The sequence below is a fragment of the Saccostrea cucullata genome, unplaced genomic scaffold (genome assembly GCF_032062105.1).
Source record: "Saccostrea cucullata isolate Sc308-1 unplaced genomic scaffold, CSIRO_AGI_Scuc_v1 ctg454, whole genome shotgun sequence".
Classification (NCBI taxonomy): Eukaryota; Metazoa; Mollusca; class Bivalvia; order Ostreida; family Ostreidae; genus Saccostrea; species Saccostrea cuccullata.
Window position 1 is genome coordinate 264,002 of NW_026933264.1, and position 16,200 is coordinate 280,201.

Genomic DNA, 16,200 nt, shown 5'->3' on the forward strand with positions numbered 1-16,200 from the left:
GTGAATAAGCATTAAAGAAGCTTTAAAAATATTTTAATAAACGACAATATCTTTCTTTCATGTTTTTAAAATGTCCCTTAATTTCAGACCATTATTTTTGTTTTCTTTCCACACAAAATAATTTCAAAGGTTGTGTAGATTGACAGTAGTACTGAAAACTGTATTTTTTTAATACTAAAAAAATTTTTCTGTTCATCCACACTTAATCATTATTTGTGTATATATTCCTAAGAAAATGATATCTTATCTATATATCTTAAGCAAAATGTTAGCTCGCTAAAACCAATTCTGTAATGTTAAAATTAATATTTTTCTTTGCATATACAGCTGAACATTATCTAAATGATGAGAGTCAAATTATCTGATAGTTATTTCCATTCGTATGTCAACTCCATATATCCTAGTAAACTGGAAATAAAAGACACCACAAAGACTGCTTCAACATATTTTCATATTTAGATGTTTTACTGTCTATAGAATGTAAAAGCAATTAAACTAACAACTCAAATGTATGACAAACGAGATGAATTCAGCTTTTTTTTTATCGTCAACTTCCCTTATTTGAGTGTACTTTAATTTTATATTATTTTACATATTGCAAATTCTTGTATAGTTCTTTAATTCAATTTACCTGACAATTACATTATTATTTTCCCTAATTTTTCGCACTTCAACATTAAGATAACAATATAAGTGTACATAATTACATAACATAAACATTGCGGATTTTTATTAAACATCCATTAACTGATTCATTCTTCTCACTCAGAGTTTAATTTTCCCGGAGTACTATCAATTTTTGATTCAACGCATGCTACTCATTGATAAATTGATGTTACATGAATTTCAACATCCACGTTTAAAGTCGACATTTCGTAAATCTTATGGTCCTATAATGACCTTGTTAGCAATTTAACCTTACATTGGGTCGTATTTTAGGCTGAAATGTTTCATAGAATTGTAAGTCCTGAGGTTTTTTGTCCCCCGCTTGAAAAGTGGGGGATATTAATTTGGGTCTGTCCATCCGTCCGTCCGTCCGTCTTTCTGTCTGTTTGTAACGCTTTCGTTTCCACACGATATCTCGAGAACCCTTTGAGCTTTTGCAATGAAAGTTTGCAAAGCAACTCCCTATGGACTAAAGAAGACCCCTATTGATTTTGAGGTCAAAAGATCAAAGGTCAAGGTCATAAATTCGCAAATTCTCTCTGTTATAACACTTTCGTTTCCGCGCGATATCTCAAGAACCCTTTGAGCTTTTGCAATGAAATTTTACATAACAATTCCCTGTGGCTTAAGGAAGACCCCTATTGATTTTGAGATGAAAAGGTTAAACTTCAGGGTCATTTAAGAAATAAACAACGTTATTCAGTGAACATAGCGTTATGAATAGCAATTGATCTGCTGGCATATTCTATGATGCGCGCTAGCGCATCATGGAAAATATGCCAGCAGAGCTATTGCTATTCATAATGCCATGTTCACTGAATAATCGTTGTTTATTACTTATATTTGCATTCTTTGATTTATTCAAAAATATCAGAGGAAATCCTGACTTACATAAGGACGCAGATTCTTGTCTTCAGTAATGAAAAACATACGGCTTTAAAATCAGTACCCCTGATCAATGATACTTTTATCTAATAAATCACAAACAATTATAAAGTATTTCCCTCTCAAACACAGTTATCTGGATACAAGCAGCGCCGTCAACACATTCTCTTAATTTTTGTTTTGATGCAGTTGTGACGTCATTGATCAACGTTACTGAAACCCTCTAAGAAAAATCAACGATTTAACACTATGATGAAAAATGATAATGCTTTTATAATGATTATTACTCCAGAATGCTTTTCTATTTTTTTTTTAGTACTTCTATTTATTTTTAATAGCTGAAATTATTCTTGAAGTCGATATACTAGTTATACTAGCTTTCTGAATGTTATTACCCAAGTGTGAAGAGTTACCGTTCTTTGAACAAATATGCATGATACAAAAAATAAAAATAGGGCAGTTTTCTACAATTTTTAAAAAGTTTTATTATACAATTAAATACATTGAACAAAATTAAATTTTTAAAGATATAAATCAGCAATTTTAATTATTCTGAATTTCTTTTTTCTCAAAGAATATTATTAAAAACTTATTTTTATTCCATTTACGAAAAGCTTCATATATATACTTCTCGACACAAAGAATAAGTGTAGTAGAAATTGTTCTACAGGAATTAGATAGAGCAATCGCTCTCATAGCAGAAGCAGTTGCATCTATAGTCCTATGAACGCAATTGGTACCCACATGTTCATAGTGGGAGAGAGCAGTGGATATGCAAATATAAGTGTATATATTCTGTTTGTGTGTAACATTATTGTCTCCGGGCGATATTTCAAGAGGATTTTGAGCTTTTGCAATGTAATTTTACACCAAAAGTCCCTAGGATCTCTCTCACCCCTCTCAAAGTGTCCCGCCCGTTTGTTTTATTAGTATTTATTGTATTACATGTCGCTATTTTTAGCACAGGGGCATGAAGGAGAGTTATTATAAAACAGGTTCTCGGCGGAGTTTTTATTCTTATCACATTTATTAGAACTGTTAAATAAAAGTTAAGTAGACACCATTCATTAAGTACAATTTTGACAATATCGAACGTGAATATACACATATATGTGACCTAATGTTTGCATATAATTTTCGCCATATCAAAGCGGCTCCGTGGTCTAGTGGTATGTCTCTCGCTTCACAGGTGAGAGGGCCAGGGTTCACATCCCGGAAAATCCAATTTTTTTTTCGAAATACTTTTGTTTTACTAAATGATAGTATTCAGTATGTGAAATGAAAAATTTATGAGGTCTGGCTTGTACAAACTCATAAAATCATCATTACAGTGTAATAAATATTCCATATAAAAAGAATCTTCTACACACATAATAAAGAATAATCAATCAAACCTTTATATCCATATTGGCATATTTTATTTGCTTCAATATACATTTAAGAGTCAAAATCAGCAAGCATCGAGCATTTAGTTAAAAAAATGTGGAAAGTGGCATAGAAACAGATTTGGTTCAAACTCATATATAAATTTTCAGAACAAAGGGTATGATAGAAAAAGCGAGCAAAAAATAATTTTTCGCATTGTTGCTATGGAAACCACGCGCCTTTCAGATAGCGTGTTTTGTACTTTATCATGACACTTGAATTTATGGTTAAACAAATACTTTTTAATTACTAGTCATTAAAAAAAGCTTTTTAAATTATTATTTTATTTATATAAATATACTCTATTTTAGCAACTGTTGATTTTTGAAATTCTCTTCACCTTTTGATTTATATAACTAGTTTTGGAGGTTTATTTTGCTTTAAAAAACAGCAAATTTGAAGTACTTTATAAGAAATCTACAACCACATTAAAGCTTATCAACATAAGATATTTATTCAACAGTATTTCTTCTAGAAGAATCAAGAAAAAAATCTGCAGGCAACTAAAGCATTTATATATGATAACTGATTTAAATCCACAATTTTCTGTAACTTTTGCTTCAAATTACCTCCCTTTGGTGTAGCTCTCTAACATAGGAGGAATAAACGGTAGTTTGCTTACATTGTTTTCAATAACAATGTATAGAAGACTAGCAGAAAATTACAATATTGGAGCAGTCTGAGCCTCAGTTTTGGCGTTTTCATGAGTCTTAATTACGGTGAGTGATTGAAATTTTTACAATTTACCATTACAACAGTTACTGAAGAATGTATAGCATAAATTAACCATGCAATAAAATATCTAACACTTGGCAGGTGTTTTTGCACATTTTAATTTAATTCTGATTAATTATGTTAGCATTACTTTAATATTTTATAACAAAAAAGAAAAGATTATGCATGGCCTGAGGAACCAGGAAGAGGGGGGTATCCCCCACAAATAAATATAGCCGATATTAAACTATAATATATGAGCAAATGAAATTAAATCCCCCAACTTAGATTGTATCTACGGGCCTAACGTGAAAAAGTTGGTCATTATCAGTCACATAACTTTATCCCAAATTATAAAGTTTAATTTGAATTTTGTTTAATTTTAATTTGTTGTATTCACGGTATGTATGTAGCCAAAGTCACTCACCAGCTATAATAAATTTAACTTTATTGATGGTCGGGTAAATAAAAATTTTGTATATACGAGGGTTGTCCCATAAAATCGTGGACAAAACGTTTTTCTCGAAAAGTAATGGGCGCACTAAGCTGAAATTTTCAGTAATTGTTTATTTATCATATTTAAGTGCATGATAATTTTTTTGATAAAATATAGGCAAAAATAAAGATTTCATTATGCTTGAATGTGCACGGGGTATTGTCCTACGGCGCAGGGACAAAAAACCAAGGTTTTATTAAAGAATACACAAGTTTGAATTCAAAATAAAAGTTTTAAATACGTAAGATTTGGATTAAAATTATCCTAATTCATTTGCACAATCAATTTTGTAGTCTTTGTAAGAATTTTAAGGCATTTGGTTAATTTTTAGCAGTTTCTCGAGCATTCGAAAGGGGAAAGTGGTAAACACAACACACGAAAAATGGAGACGTTTTATGACGTTACGGCGCACCGGAGAGCAGTTCCGTTTTAATTCGATGTTGTAATGACACCTTTAGAGACTTGAAATGACCATAGAAGGAAAAAGATTATAAAAATGTCACCATATCTTAAGTATACAAATGAAATAGGAGTTTTCTTAGCGAAGTCTTATTCGATCGAGTCCCTTGGGAGTACAAAACATACGGACAAACTCCTAATGTTAGAGCAAAAGACGCTGTCACAGTAGACCGCCGATATGAGATTTCTATTAGTTGAATGATGGTGAGAATATTGTCCGTAACTTACTGATAAATCTTTAGAAGATCGCATGAGGGTGCCAATTGGTTCTTCGACTGTTTATGGAGACTAAAGAATGTGTATCAATGAAACTCCTAAATTTAAGTCGGACTCATCCAACTTCATTTTCAGCAGAGATAAAACGTGACGCTATTTTAGACACTTTGACGTTATAATCCATGCGCCGTAAGGTGATACAATACATGGCATAAAATCACATAATTTGTTTATTTATGCATATATTTATCTGAAACTTGCTGTGTATATTACTAAAATATGTACTAAATAATAATAGTGAAAATTTCAGAACGCAGTGATGTTTATTTTTTACACTAGACAACTTGTCCACGATTTTACGGGACAACCCTCGTACATGTAATAGTAGATATCTTTATTTATTATTTAAGATAATACCTGCTTTTTACATGAAAAATTATGAATTTATGAAAACCAACACTATTATGAAATATTTGTAAAATGGAATGACCTTTGTTGTGGCGTCCGTAAAAAAGAAAAAGAGAAGGGGGCAGGGGGTTAACTCTGTACTTAACATATTTCAGTTTAGGAAAGGGGATTACCTTGGAAGTATTATCATACAGACAAATGTATTATGTACTGTAGTGGATTAGTGGTAACTGAATTGTATATATATACCACAGTAAAATAATTAATAAAAAAAAAAACTTTTTTTAAGCTGTTGTCATCCAGTGTTTACTCATAAAAGAAAATTCATATTCAGCTAGCATTTTCTCCGTACCACCGAACTAATTTAAGTCAACTGGGTTCAAACAATAAGCATCATGCATTAGATTTAAAGCACGTAAATTTATGAAATGAATATCTATACTCCATTTTTTTTTCTTGAAGAGGGGGGGGGGGTTTATTGGAAAGAAATGAAAAGCATGATTTAGAGTTTTGACAAAACCTAGAACCAATTGACCTTTTTATTGCAAGTTTTTAAATTTAAAGAATATCTAAAATCAATGTGCCATGGTCTCAACTTTGTGTTGCATACTTCTTTTTTTAGAATGAAATTCGGCACTTTGAAGCCAAACTCGGAAAGAAGCGGAAACAGAATTGAATGAGCTGATATAGAATTAGACAGGAAAAACATGTAAATAATACATTTAGTAAAAACGTTAACTTTTTAAAATAAAATGATAAACCATTGAGATTTCTTAGAATTTAGTTGATTCCAATAAACATGCTTTGCATTCATCATAATTCCCCAAGCTTAACTAGAAATGGTTCTAAGTATACTATATGACGGCAAAGCTGTATAATAATATTTTTATATTTTAATTTTATCACTTTTTTCAGATTATGAGAATACATTATTACAGTACAGACCATTGATGCTGGAAGTGAGTGGATAGTGTTACCGGAGACTCAGGGATCCAGAAAATAGATCCATAAATTGTACAGTGTATTCATGAAAGTGGATAAAATAAATGTTCAATCCAAGAGTAACATTCTTTGTTTGTCTGTTAGCATTTTTTATTGATGTAAATCTAATAACTATCAATTTTTAGCATGCAGATTCATAATCATTAGATAGTAGAAGAATCTGAAACATATCTTTATATTCTGCATTTTGAAGTATCATAATTAAAACAAGGTCAATATCAAATGATCAATCAATTAATTTCAAAACTGACAAAATGTTTTTGTGAGAAAAAAGAAAGAGCGCTTATTTATATATTGTTCCTAATGTACCACTGATGTTGGTGTGAGTGAAATAAAAATGATGATGATGATGATGAACTTGTTTAAAGTCTGACGACACGTTCCTCAAATATATGTTTTGTATCTCTAGGTATTATATCTGTAACAGGAAAGGAGAAAATGTATGGCTGGACCGGGAATCGAACCCGGGACCCCTGTATCTCTAGTCAGGTGCTCTACCAACTGAGCTATCCAGGCCGATATCCACGGCCCCAACCATTACATTCCTCCCTCCTTAAATGGTCTTCGCCCTCGAAGACGCAACCCAAGTTCTTATTGCCCCTGGCAGGACTTTCACCTGCAATTCCAGGGGTGGTCAACGGCACCAAATCTGTAACAGGAAAGGAGAAAATGCGTGGCTGGACCGGGAATCGAACCCGGGACCCCTGCACCTCCAGTCAGGTGCTCCACCCACCGAGCTATATCCAGGCCGATATCCACGGCCCTAACCATTACATATATATATATGTGTGAAATATTCATATTTGTCATTCTTTCTGATTTCTACATTGTTTTCAAAATGTTTTTAAATATAAGTACATTTGTACAACCAAAATTTTGATATATGCCATTTAAAGGATTTGCCCATTAGGGTTATTAATGAATATCTTTTAGGGTCAGTTCAAGTTTAGACATTCATACATATATATATATATATAGCCCTTCAAGGTGGGTTAACATCAGGTTATGTTGAGAAAAAAGTTTATTATTGTTAGCAAGCTCATAAAATGATACCCACCCTCCTGCTATTTCATTAAATGTTTTTTATTTCAAAAAAGGTCCAAATATTGATTTAAAACCTTTTTAAAATTTTGCTAGTACAGATATACATACCAAAAATGACTATGACATACATGTATACTCAAGTCATAGGTAGTAAAACCGTTGTATTGAGCACAAACTTCCAATTCTCTTCATTCGAAGTTAAATATGTAAATGTGCCAAACTCATATAGTACACTTTTACTGCAATGACCTTGAAAAAGCTATGTCCTTGAGTCAAGGTCAAACATGTCCAAATGAACTTTGTTCAAGGTCATGAAAAACCCACAGCTCAAAAATAATCCCCGAGATGAAACTTCAAGTCTTTTCATTAGAATGTTACAGAATGGGCAAAGATTGCACTATTCTTCTACCAATGACCTTGAACTTGTTCAAATGACCTTGGTTAACGTTTTTGACACATCTCTAGATCACAAGCAATCTTAATATCAAGTATGAACTTTCAGTTGCACTTCATTGAAATGTTATTGACAAGGCAAAATGTTACATACATATGGATGGGTGAAAAGGTGATTCCTACCCCCCCCCCCCCTCCTTTTCCAAGTATCGTTTGTGAGGAATATTAAATTCCTTTTGAAATTGAATGTGCATTTATTTATCAAGAATAGCAATATTATGAGTATGCTCTGATCAGAACCAATATGACCAATATATTGAACACTGTACATGTATTCAAATTACCCCCATCCCTTCAAAAAAAGCTTATTATTGCTAGATTTTCACACATTTTAAACCATTTGTAACTTTTTTCTACTAAAGTTGCCTGCAAATTTTATTGTATAGATATGACATATAGATAACCCCTAAGAAGATCACATCATTCATTTTTCCAACAGTGGTTGTAGATTTTGTGTATATAGTGATAAACATATGTAATTTTCTTCCAAATTTATAAGCATTGACGCCATGTTCTTTTCCCGTTGTCATGGCAACAATATCACTAAAGAAATTTTGTTTTTCCTTTTTTTTTGGAACCCAAATATCTTATCTTATCACGTTCAGAAAACATATTCATAGAAAAATGTCAAAAAATCATTGATTTTCATAAGGATTTATGAACCCGTTGCTAAGGAAATGAATTTCCTTGGATACCACTCCCTTCATAGGTTCGAAAAAATTTTTAATTGTGTTTTAGCATTAGGTAAGACAATATCTTTCATATACCAAAAGCTTTTGAAAAAATAAAATTTTGACTTTCCACTCAATGCTCGATGCTTGCTGATTTTGACTCTTAATAATTCTACAAATTCAGTCAAGGGGATCATAACCCACCCCCGACCCCCGAACTGCGCATGGTTTACTTTTTCCCTAAGCGGGGGACACAGATTCTCTGAATTAGCTTGTTTTATACTGAATTAACTACCGAAAGTTCCGTCTTCCTAACCAATACATAGGAGTCACGAGGGGTATTAAAGGTCAAGAGGGGACGCTTAATCCTCATACGTACCCTGATCCACCTCTGGTATTTCCAGGGATCCGTGTTTTATACCCTCTTCACATATTTTTATTGTTTATAGAATTTTTTGAGATTGATCGTTGTTCGTTGTCTTTACCATTATCAATTTGCTAAAATTAAGTCTTCTTTGCAGGCCCTCAGGTTCATCAAAGATTCTTCGGGGATGCTTTGTTCTGCTGTTGGCTGCCATTTTATTTTACTTCATTGCTTTAGCATCCCCTTATTGGGTATACAAATCTGAAGGAGACCGATTTACCAGCCTTGGTGTCTGGAATTATTGTGATAACAATCTAAAAGTGTACAAGGACGTTGATTATCAAACCTGGTGTGCGAGCGTCCTTAGTTACCCATACCTGACGTCGCTTAATTCTGGTAAGAAAGTAAAGGTAGAATGCTTTAAGAAAGAACATAGATCCTTAATGCTTAAATAAAATAATCAGCAAAAAGCAATACCCTATATCTCACTTTAGTTCACATAGTCTCATTCACTGTTAAAAACATGAAGGTTTTATGCTATAAATAAGATTTTATTTTCATTTTTTAAAATTAAAAATCATAAATAACCGACTTTTAAACAAATAGCTTCGAGAAGGCAGTATTTCACTTGTATTAATCTGTGCGAAATCTTCAGTTCTTCAGATAGAAAAAATATTGATATATTAAACATATATTTTCATGGATTTTATTTGTCTATTAGGTTTGCTGAGGACTCTACAGGCAGTGGCAGTCATAGCGTTGTTTCTATTAATAACAGCAATATTTGCCTTGGGTATAAAAATGTTTCAACTGAAAGACAAAACCATCTTATTGGTAGTGAGCATGATTGCCAATGCTGTTGCAGGTATGTGATAAACCACTGTGTCACAATATTTAAGTCTTATAGGGAACTTGCAATGAAAAATGGAGATATAACAAACATCTACGAAGCTCAAAGGTCAATAGCAACAAAGCAGACCAGAAGGAGAGCAAACACAGGCCTCCTAAAACATCAGAGGTGGGATGAAGTGCCATGGAGGAGTAAGCGTCCCCTGTAGATCGGTCATAAGCGCAGTGTGCTCATTAATAATAATAATAATAATAATAATAATACTTTTATTTATTTATTTATTTATTTAGAGAAGGTAACCCGATTAGTGCGAACACTAGTCTTCCTCGGGGCCTTCTTTAAAAAACACATATACAATGCATATATACAATAGATAAAATTACAATTATGAGACAATAAAAAATCAACCAGTATGTTACAAACAAATAAAAAAAAACCATCAGCATTTCAGTATAGAGAGAAAGAAAAAAAAATCACACAGAATCATTGCGTTTTATAAGCAGAAAATTTTCAACACTTCTTTTAAATATTGCAGGGGATTGAGGATTTCTGATATTAATTGGTAACTCATTCCAGATAATAACCCCTGAATATTGTAAAGAATTTTTAAATAAGTTTGTTTTATATTTTGGTAGTCGAAGTTCGGAATTTGTTTCTGAGCGTAAAGTGTATGATCCAGAACTTTGAAATTCAAAAAGATTATGCATATAATCAGGAGACATTCCATGAAATATTTTGTACATTAAAATGCTTTTCTGTAAATATAAAAGTTCATAAACTGTTAGCCAACCTAAAGTGTTAAATAAAGGCGTTGAAGGTGTATCATATTTTTCATTTAAAATAATCCTAGCTGCTTTTTTTTGTAATCTTTAGATTCTGTCCATGTGTGTTTGAGGACAATTGCCCCAAATGGATAGACAATATAAAATCGATGGCAGGATAAAAGCATTATAAAATAGTTTTCTAGTACGCATTGGAAGAAACTTTTTGATTTTTCGTAAAGTAAATAATTTATATGTAAGAGTTTTGCAAACTGCATCTACATGACAAGTATATTGAAGATTATGATCAATGTGAACACCTAATAATTTTTGCATTTCTACATTTTCAAGGGGATGATCGGAAAGTTGTAAATGAAAATCAACGTTTTCTAATTTAGATTTCTTTTGGTGTGTTCCCATTAACATACACTTTGTTTTATCAGTATTTATAATCATCTGATTTTGTTGACACCATTTTTGTATTTGACAGAGTTCATGATTAAGAGTGGTTTCAATACGCGAAATACTATTATCATGAAGATGCATTGTAGTGTCATCAGCAAACATATCAATATTACAATGTTCAAAAGACAATGGTAAATCATTAATATACAATAGAAACAACAATGGACCTAAAATAGAGCCCTGAGGCACACCTGCTGTGACTGGCAGTGATTCAGATGTGTACGCACCAATTTTAACACTTTGAGTTCGATTATATAAGTATGATTTAAACCATTTAATTGATATTGGCTCAAAGTGATAGCATTCAAGTTTTTTAATTAGTATATCATGATTAACAAGATCAAATGCTTTGCTAAAATCTAGACATGTAATACCTACAACATTTCCTTTATCTATTGCATGCAACCAATCATCAGTTAGTTTTGTGAGAGCTGTCTGGCATGAGTGAAGTTCTCGAAATCCAGATTGTGCTTTCATTAGCAAGTCAAAGTGAGAAGTAAAGATGCGTATATTTTCTGCTACATGCTTCTCCAAAACTTTCGATATCGTTGGTAAAATCGAGATTGGACGATAGTTTCCTGGGTCTGATTTATCGCCCTTTTTAAACAAGGGAGTTACTTTTGCGACCTTTAACTGTGAAGGAAAAGATCCATTGATTATGCTAGAATTTATTAAGTGTGTTAGAGGTTTGGATATTATACTAGCTGACAGTTTAAGCAATCTAGGTCCAAGAAAGTCTATACCAGCAGATTTGTTTACATCAAGTCTTTTTAACATTTCGAATACCTTTTCTTCATTAATCAAAGGGATTTCAAAAAAGTCTTGATCTCCAAGTTTTGTCTCCGTGTATCTTTTCAATTTTTCTGATTTAAAAGCAGTAAACGAAAGATTATCTATTAATTTTTTTGGAATTTGGGCAAAATGCTCATTAAATGCATTTGCAATATCTTGTAGATTATCAAGATCTAAACCGTTATATGTTATATTGGAAGGAGACGAGTTTTTGTCTGATTTCGAGGCTAACTGATTTAAGTGGCCCCACATTTCCTTTGAAGTAGAACTATTTTCAATGACTTCCTTATAATATGTAGATTTTGCATTATTTATTAAAGATGTGACTTTGTTCCTCCAATGTCTAAAATTATCCATGTCTCCCTCTTTATAAAATTGATCTCGAAAATTCCTAGCATTATTTATTTCTGGAGTTAACCATTTAGTGCGGAATTCTGATTTCACACGCTTTGTTTTTACTTTTGCGTGCTTACTGATTATAGTATTGAAAATATCATAAAAACCGTTTAAAATGTCATTGGGATCATGCAGTAGAATTAATTCATCAAAATTTGCATTGTTTAAATCATGCAAAAAGTTTGTTTCATTAAAATTTTTGAAATCACGGTATTGTATTTCAATATGTTTGCCTTTTCGTTGCATGCTGTTAGATCTTCGTGTGGCACATATAGGATAATGATCAGACATCATTTCAGGGGGTACTGCTATTTCACAAATGTTAGCAGGGTGCGTAGTGTAGAAATGGTCAATAAGAGTTTTAGAGCTATTAGTAATTCTTGTTGGGGTGTTAATTAATTGTGTTAATCCAAAGTCTACAATTGCAGAAGACCAACTCCGCGGGGTTTCTTTAAGCATATCAATATTGAGATCACCTGCAATAATCACTTCCTGGTCGTCACAGCAGGTAGCGCACTGTAACTCTTGGACAAAATCATCTACCCAGCAGGAGGGGACAGATGGTGGACGGTAAACTGAACAATAAAGTATAGGTTTAGAATTTTTAAGATTAATTTCAAGCCACATTGTCTCAATATTGCTAATTTCTAAATCCTTACGGCGTTTATATTTCAAATCATTTGAAATATAAGTAACAAGTCCACCACCAGCCTTTCCTACTCTGTCTTTTCTTTCCAAACAATATCCTTTTACATTTATACTACAATCATTAATATTTTCATCAAGAAATGTTTCACATAAGGAAAATATATCAGTGTAAAGCTGTTCTTGTAAATACAAAACCAATTCATCTAATTTTGGCATAATGTGACACACATTCAAATTAATAAAATGTAGGCCCTTTTTCATTAAACCAAGATTTGATTTACATATGTTTTGTTTTATTTCATTTGAGGTATCTGGTTTTGGAGAAGAATTTTTAGGATTTGTTTGTTTAAGATTCGAAAAAGTGTTTTCCTTATTAAAACAAGTATCTATCAGTTCTGATGTAAGATTTAAATCATTTGAGCAATTATTAATTAAAGAACAGGTGCAAATTAATTCGTTACAGTCAAAACAGAGATTATTCAAAGGATCAAAATAATTTTTGACATTGATAGTGGGACAGTTATTCGTATCACCGGCACAGCTTTGATTGCCGTGACCCTATCTGGTACAAAACTTTTGTTTGTGACCATGCTCACCACAATACCAACATACAACTTTGTTTCCATGTCGGCAGTTTCGCGAGGAATGGCCTTGCTTTCCACAGTAAAAGCATGTTTGCACAGATGAGGGCCTTTGTTGCTTAAGGATTTTCACATGGGTATTGTACAGCTTGAGAAGCAAGGAAGTACCGCGATCAGACAAATGAATGCCATCTCTCCAAAAGGAAGGGGAATTCCAGTGCTTGAATGATCCGCTGGTCTCGATAAGCGTAGCACCATACTCCTCACAGATATACTTTATGCACTCATTAATTTCAGTAACATCCGCATCACACCTTGGCATCACTTCTGATATGAACACGGAAATGGTATGATTTCTCCTCTTAAGATCTGCGATGATTTCAATGAAATCTGAATCGCATCGATGTTGCGCAGGTTAGCTACATCATTACCGCCGGCCTGGATGATGACATTTTCGATGGCAGATATATCATATCTTTGAAGTTTTGTACGGATGTGTGATATGTTAGCACCACGATTAGTACTAACATTCACACTCGAATCTAAGCCGCGGGTTTTGATTCGTTGAAGAATAGAACTTCCGATGACCAGGGTAGTTTTTTGGGTTCGTTCTCTTGTAGAAATAAATGGAGAATTCGAAATCCTGGGGAAGTTTCCTCGTTCTTTAGGAGTCGATGAAGGCTGGAGGGATGTAAATTAGGACTGTCCTTTGTCGCCATCATTTTGTTTTTCTGTGTGGGTTGCGTGTTTTTCCATACAGAACTGGAATCCATGGTATCTGTTGATGTACTGGTAGTTTTTTTGTCAACACTAAATGAGCATTGGCTGTGTCGCGATATACCAGTTTTAACAGATATTCCTTCGGTCGATGTTGCCTTTTGTTTCATCTGTGTTCTCGGAGTCTGAGTGAAGGCGTTGGCACAGGCTTTTGTTTGTCGTGCATCCAAAAGCTGTTTCTTTAGAAGATTTACTTCCTGTGTCAGCAATTTAACAGTTTCAGAAAGAAGTTGTACATTTTCTGAGCTGCTACACTGGTGGCAATCTATCTCCACACTTGATTCATTTTGTTTTGAAGGTCTTGGAGTTGATGTGCAGCTTGGTTGATTGACAATAATCTTGCAATCTGTCAGAGAGTCATTTTGGCTGATGTCAATTTGACTTTTAACTTCTTCCAGAAAGTCATTTTGGTACCATTCAAATGCACCATAGCGTTGTTTCTATTAATAACAGCAATATTTGCCTTGGGTCTAAACATGTTTCGGCTTAAAGACAAAACCATCTTACTGGTAGTGAGCATGATTGGAGGTATGTGATAGACCACTGTGTCACAATATTTAAGTCTTATAGGGAACTTGCAATGAACGTTATAGAGATATAACGAACACTTGCGACGCTCAAAGGCAACAATGCAGACCAGAAGGAGAGCAAACATAGGCCTCCAAAAACATCAGAGGTGGGATTAAGTGCCATGGAGGAGTAAGCGTCCATTAGCATCCGACTTAATGGATACCCCCCCCCCCTCAATCCCCAGCGTAAAAAGATTTAAATGGTTAACAAAAATAAGAAAATTAGTAAAGCTACGCATTTTACTTTTCATTTTGATGATTGATTCCAATTATACACTTAGCCCTCTGGTGTCGTTTATGACCATGCGATGTATTCATGATTTAGAGATAGTAAAGTGAAATATGTAAAAACAAGTTAAAATTGGTGTCATGGAAAACCTAGTCAAAATTTCTTATTTGGGATGAATTCTGTGATTCTTTTGTGGTGTATAAATTTTCTTTTAATTTCGAGATACATGTAGCCTGGCCAGTGTTAGATATGCATATCCACTTCTTTAAAAGGAATACTTGTGCAAAATAAAGAAGTATTCAAATTGATCTTTTTTTCTTTTTCAGTCTTCTTCCTCCTCGTTATAATAGCTGGAGTCGCCGGAGCTTTGCCTCTGATTCGGACAGTTGTACCAGGCGGCCATTTACATTTTTCTTTTGCCTTTGCTGTCCTTGCAGAGTTTGCTTGTATTGTTGGAGAAGTGCTCATGTGTATCGAAAGATGCACTATTAGAAATTAATTTTACGCATCAATTTGAAAAGATATTTCATCAGTCATTAACGAAAATAAAAAAAACCAAAGCCTCGTAAATGAATATATCGTTGATTCTTGTTTCTATGTACGGGATTCAAAAATAGTTCTAAGATTAGTTTATGTCTATTTAAAAAAAAGGAGAGAAGAAAACAGATGTTATCAGTGCTTAAGTATTTAGAAGTAATTGTGAAAAAATTGCTAAAAAAAGAGAGAGATGCAGGATCTACTACTAGTATTAGTCCAAAGACTCAGACTGGCACAATATGCCAACATGAAAACAATACATTAACCATACGTATGCAATGCAAACAATCTTTAATTTTATTCTTGTCTTATTTTTGTATGTTTTTTATGAAACAGTACATCTAACAAACATTTTAACGCAATTGTCTTACCATATTTTATATATACCATGTGTATTATTCTTTCTGTTATTGAACTCGTATTGCCAGATTTTCCTAAGAACTAAAGTTTTGCTTCATTATGATATATAAAATAAAACAATTGAATACATACTTCTTATAATGTTATTCAGTTATAATAACAACTATGCAAATATGAAACAATATTTTAGGTATTCAACATTTTATCCATTTTCTTCACAAAACTTGTGTAAATGAATAAAAATCACTTACTATAGTCGCCGCAAATTCCCTGTATTGTTAGATATATTTCCTGAAGTATTTCATACATTTTGACTCATAAACCACAGGCGATTGACGTTTTTAACCTTTCTTTTCATAGATAAAAAACTCCCCATACTAGAATAATTGAGGGATTTTTTATCTATGAAAGAAAAGTTAAAACGCCAAACTA

General features: G+C 32.9%; 1 protein-coding gene and 1 long non-coding RNA gene across 2 annotated transcripts; both read left to right on the forward strand.

Annotated features, from left to right (window-relative positions):
• The first annotated feature begins 3,156 nt into the window (after nt 1–3,156).
• LOC134237826 (uncharacterized) lies at nt 3,157–6,530 on the forward strand. The gene is made up of 3 exons (XR_009985881.1): nt 3,157–3,695; nt 5,892–5,978; nt 6,185–6,530. It is a non-coding gene; the product is annotated as an uncharacterized LOC134237826 (long non-coding RNA).
• Nucleotides 6,531–7,851: 1,321 nt separating this feature from the next.
• LOC134237801 (uncharacterized) lies at nt 7,852–15,409 on the forward strand. The gene is made up of 4 exons (XM_062719945.1): nt 7,852–7,880; nt 8,961–9,199; nt 9,525–9,668; nt 15,198–15,409. Exons 1-4 carry the CDS (start codon nt 7,852–7,854, stop codon nt 15,368–15,370), a joined length of 585 nt encoding a protein of 194 aa, XP_062575929.1. The 3' UTR covers nt 15,371–15,409.
• The last annotated feature ends 791 nt before the right edge of the window (nt 15,410–16,200 follow it).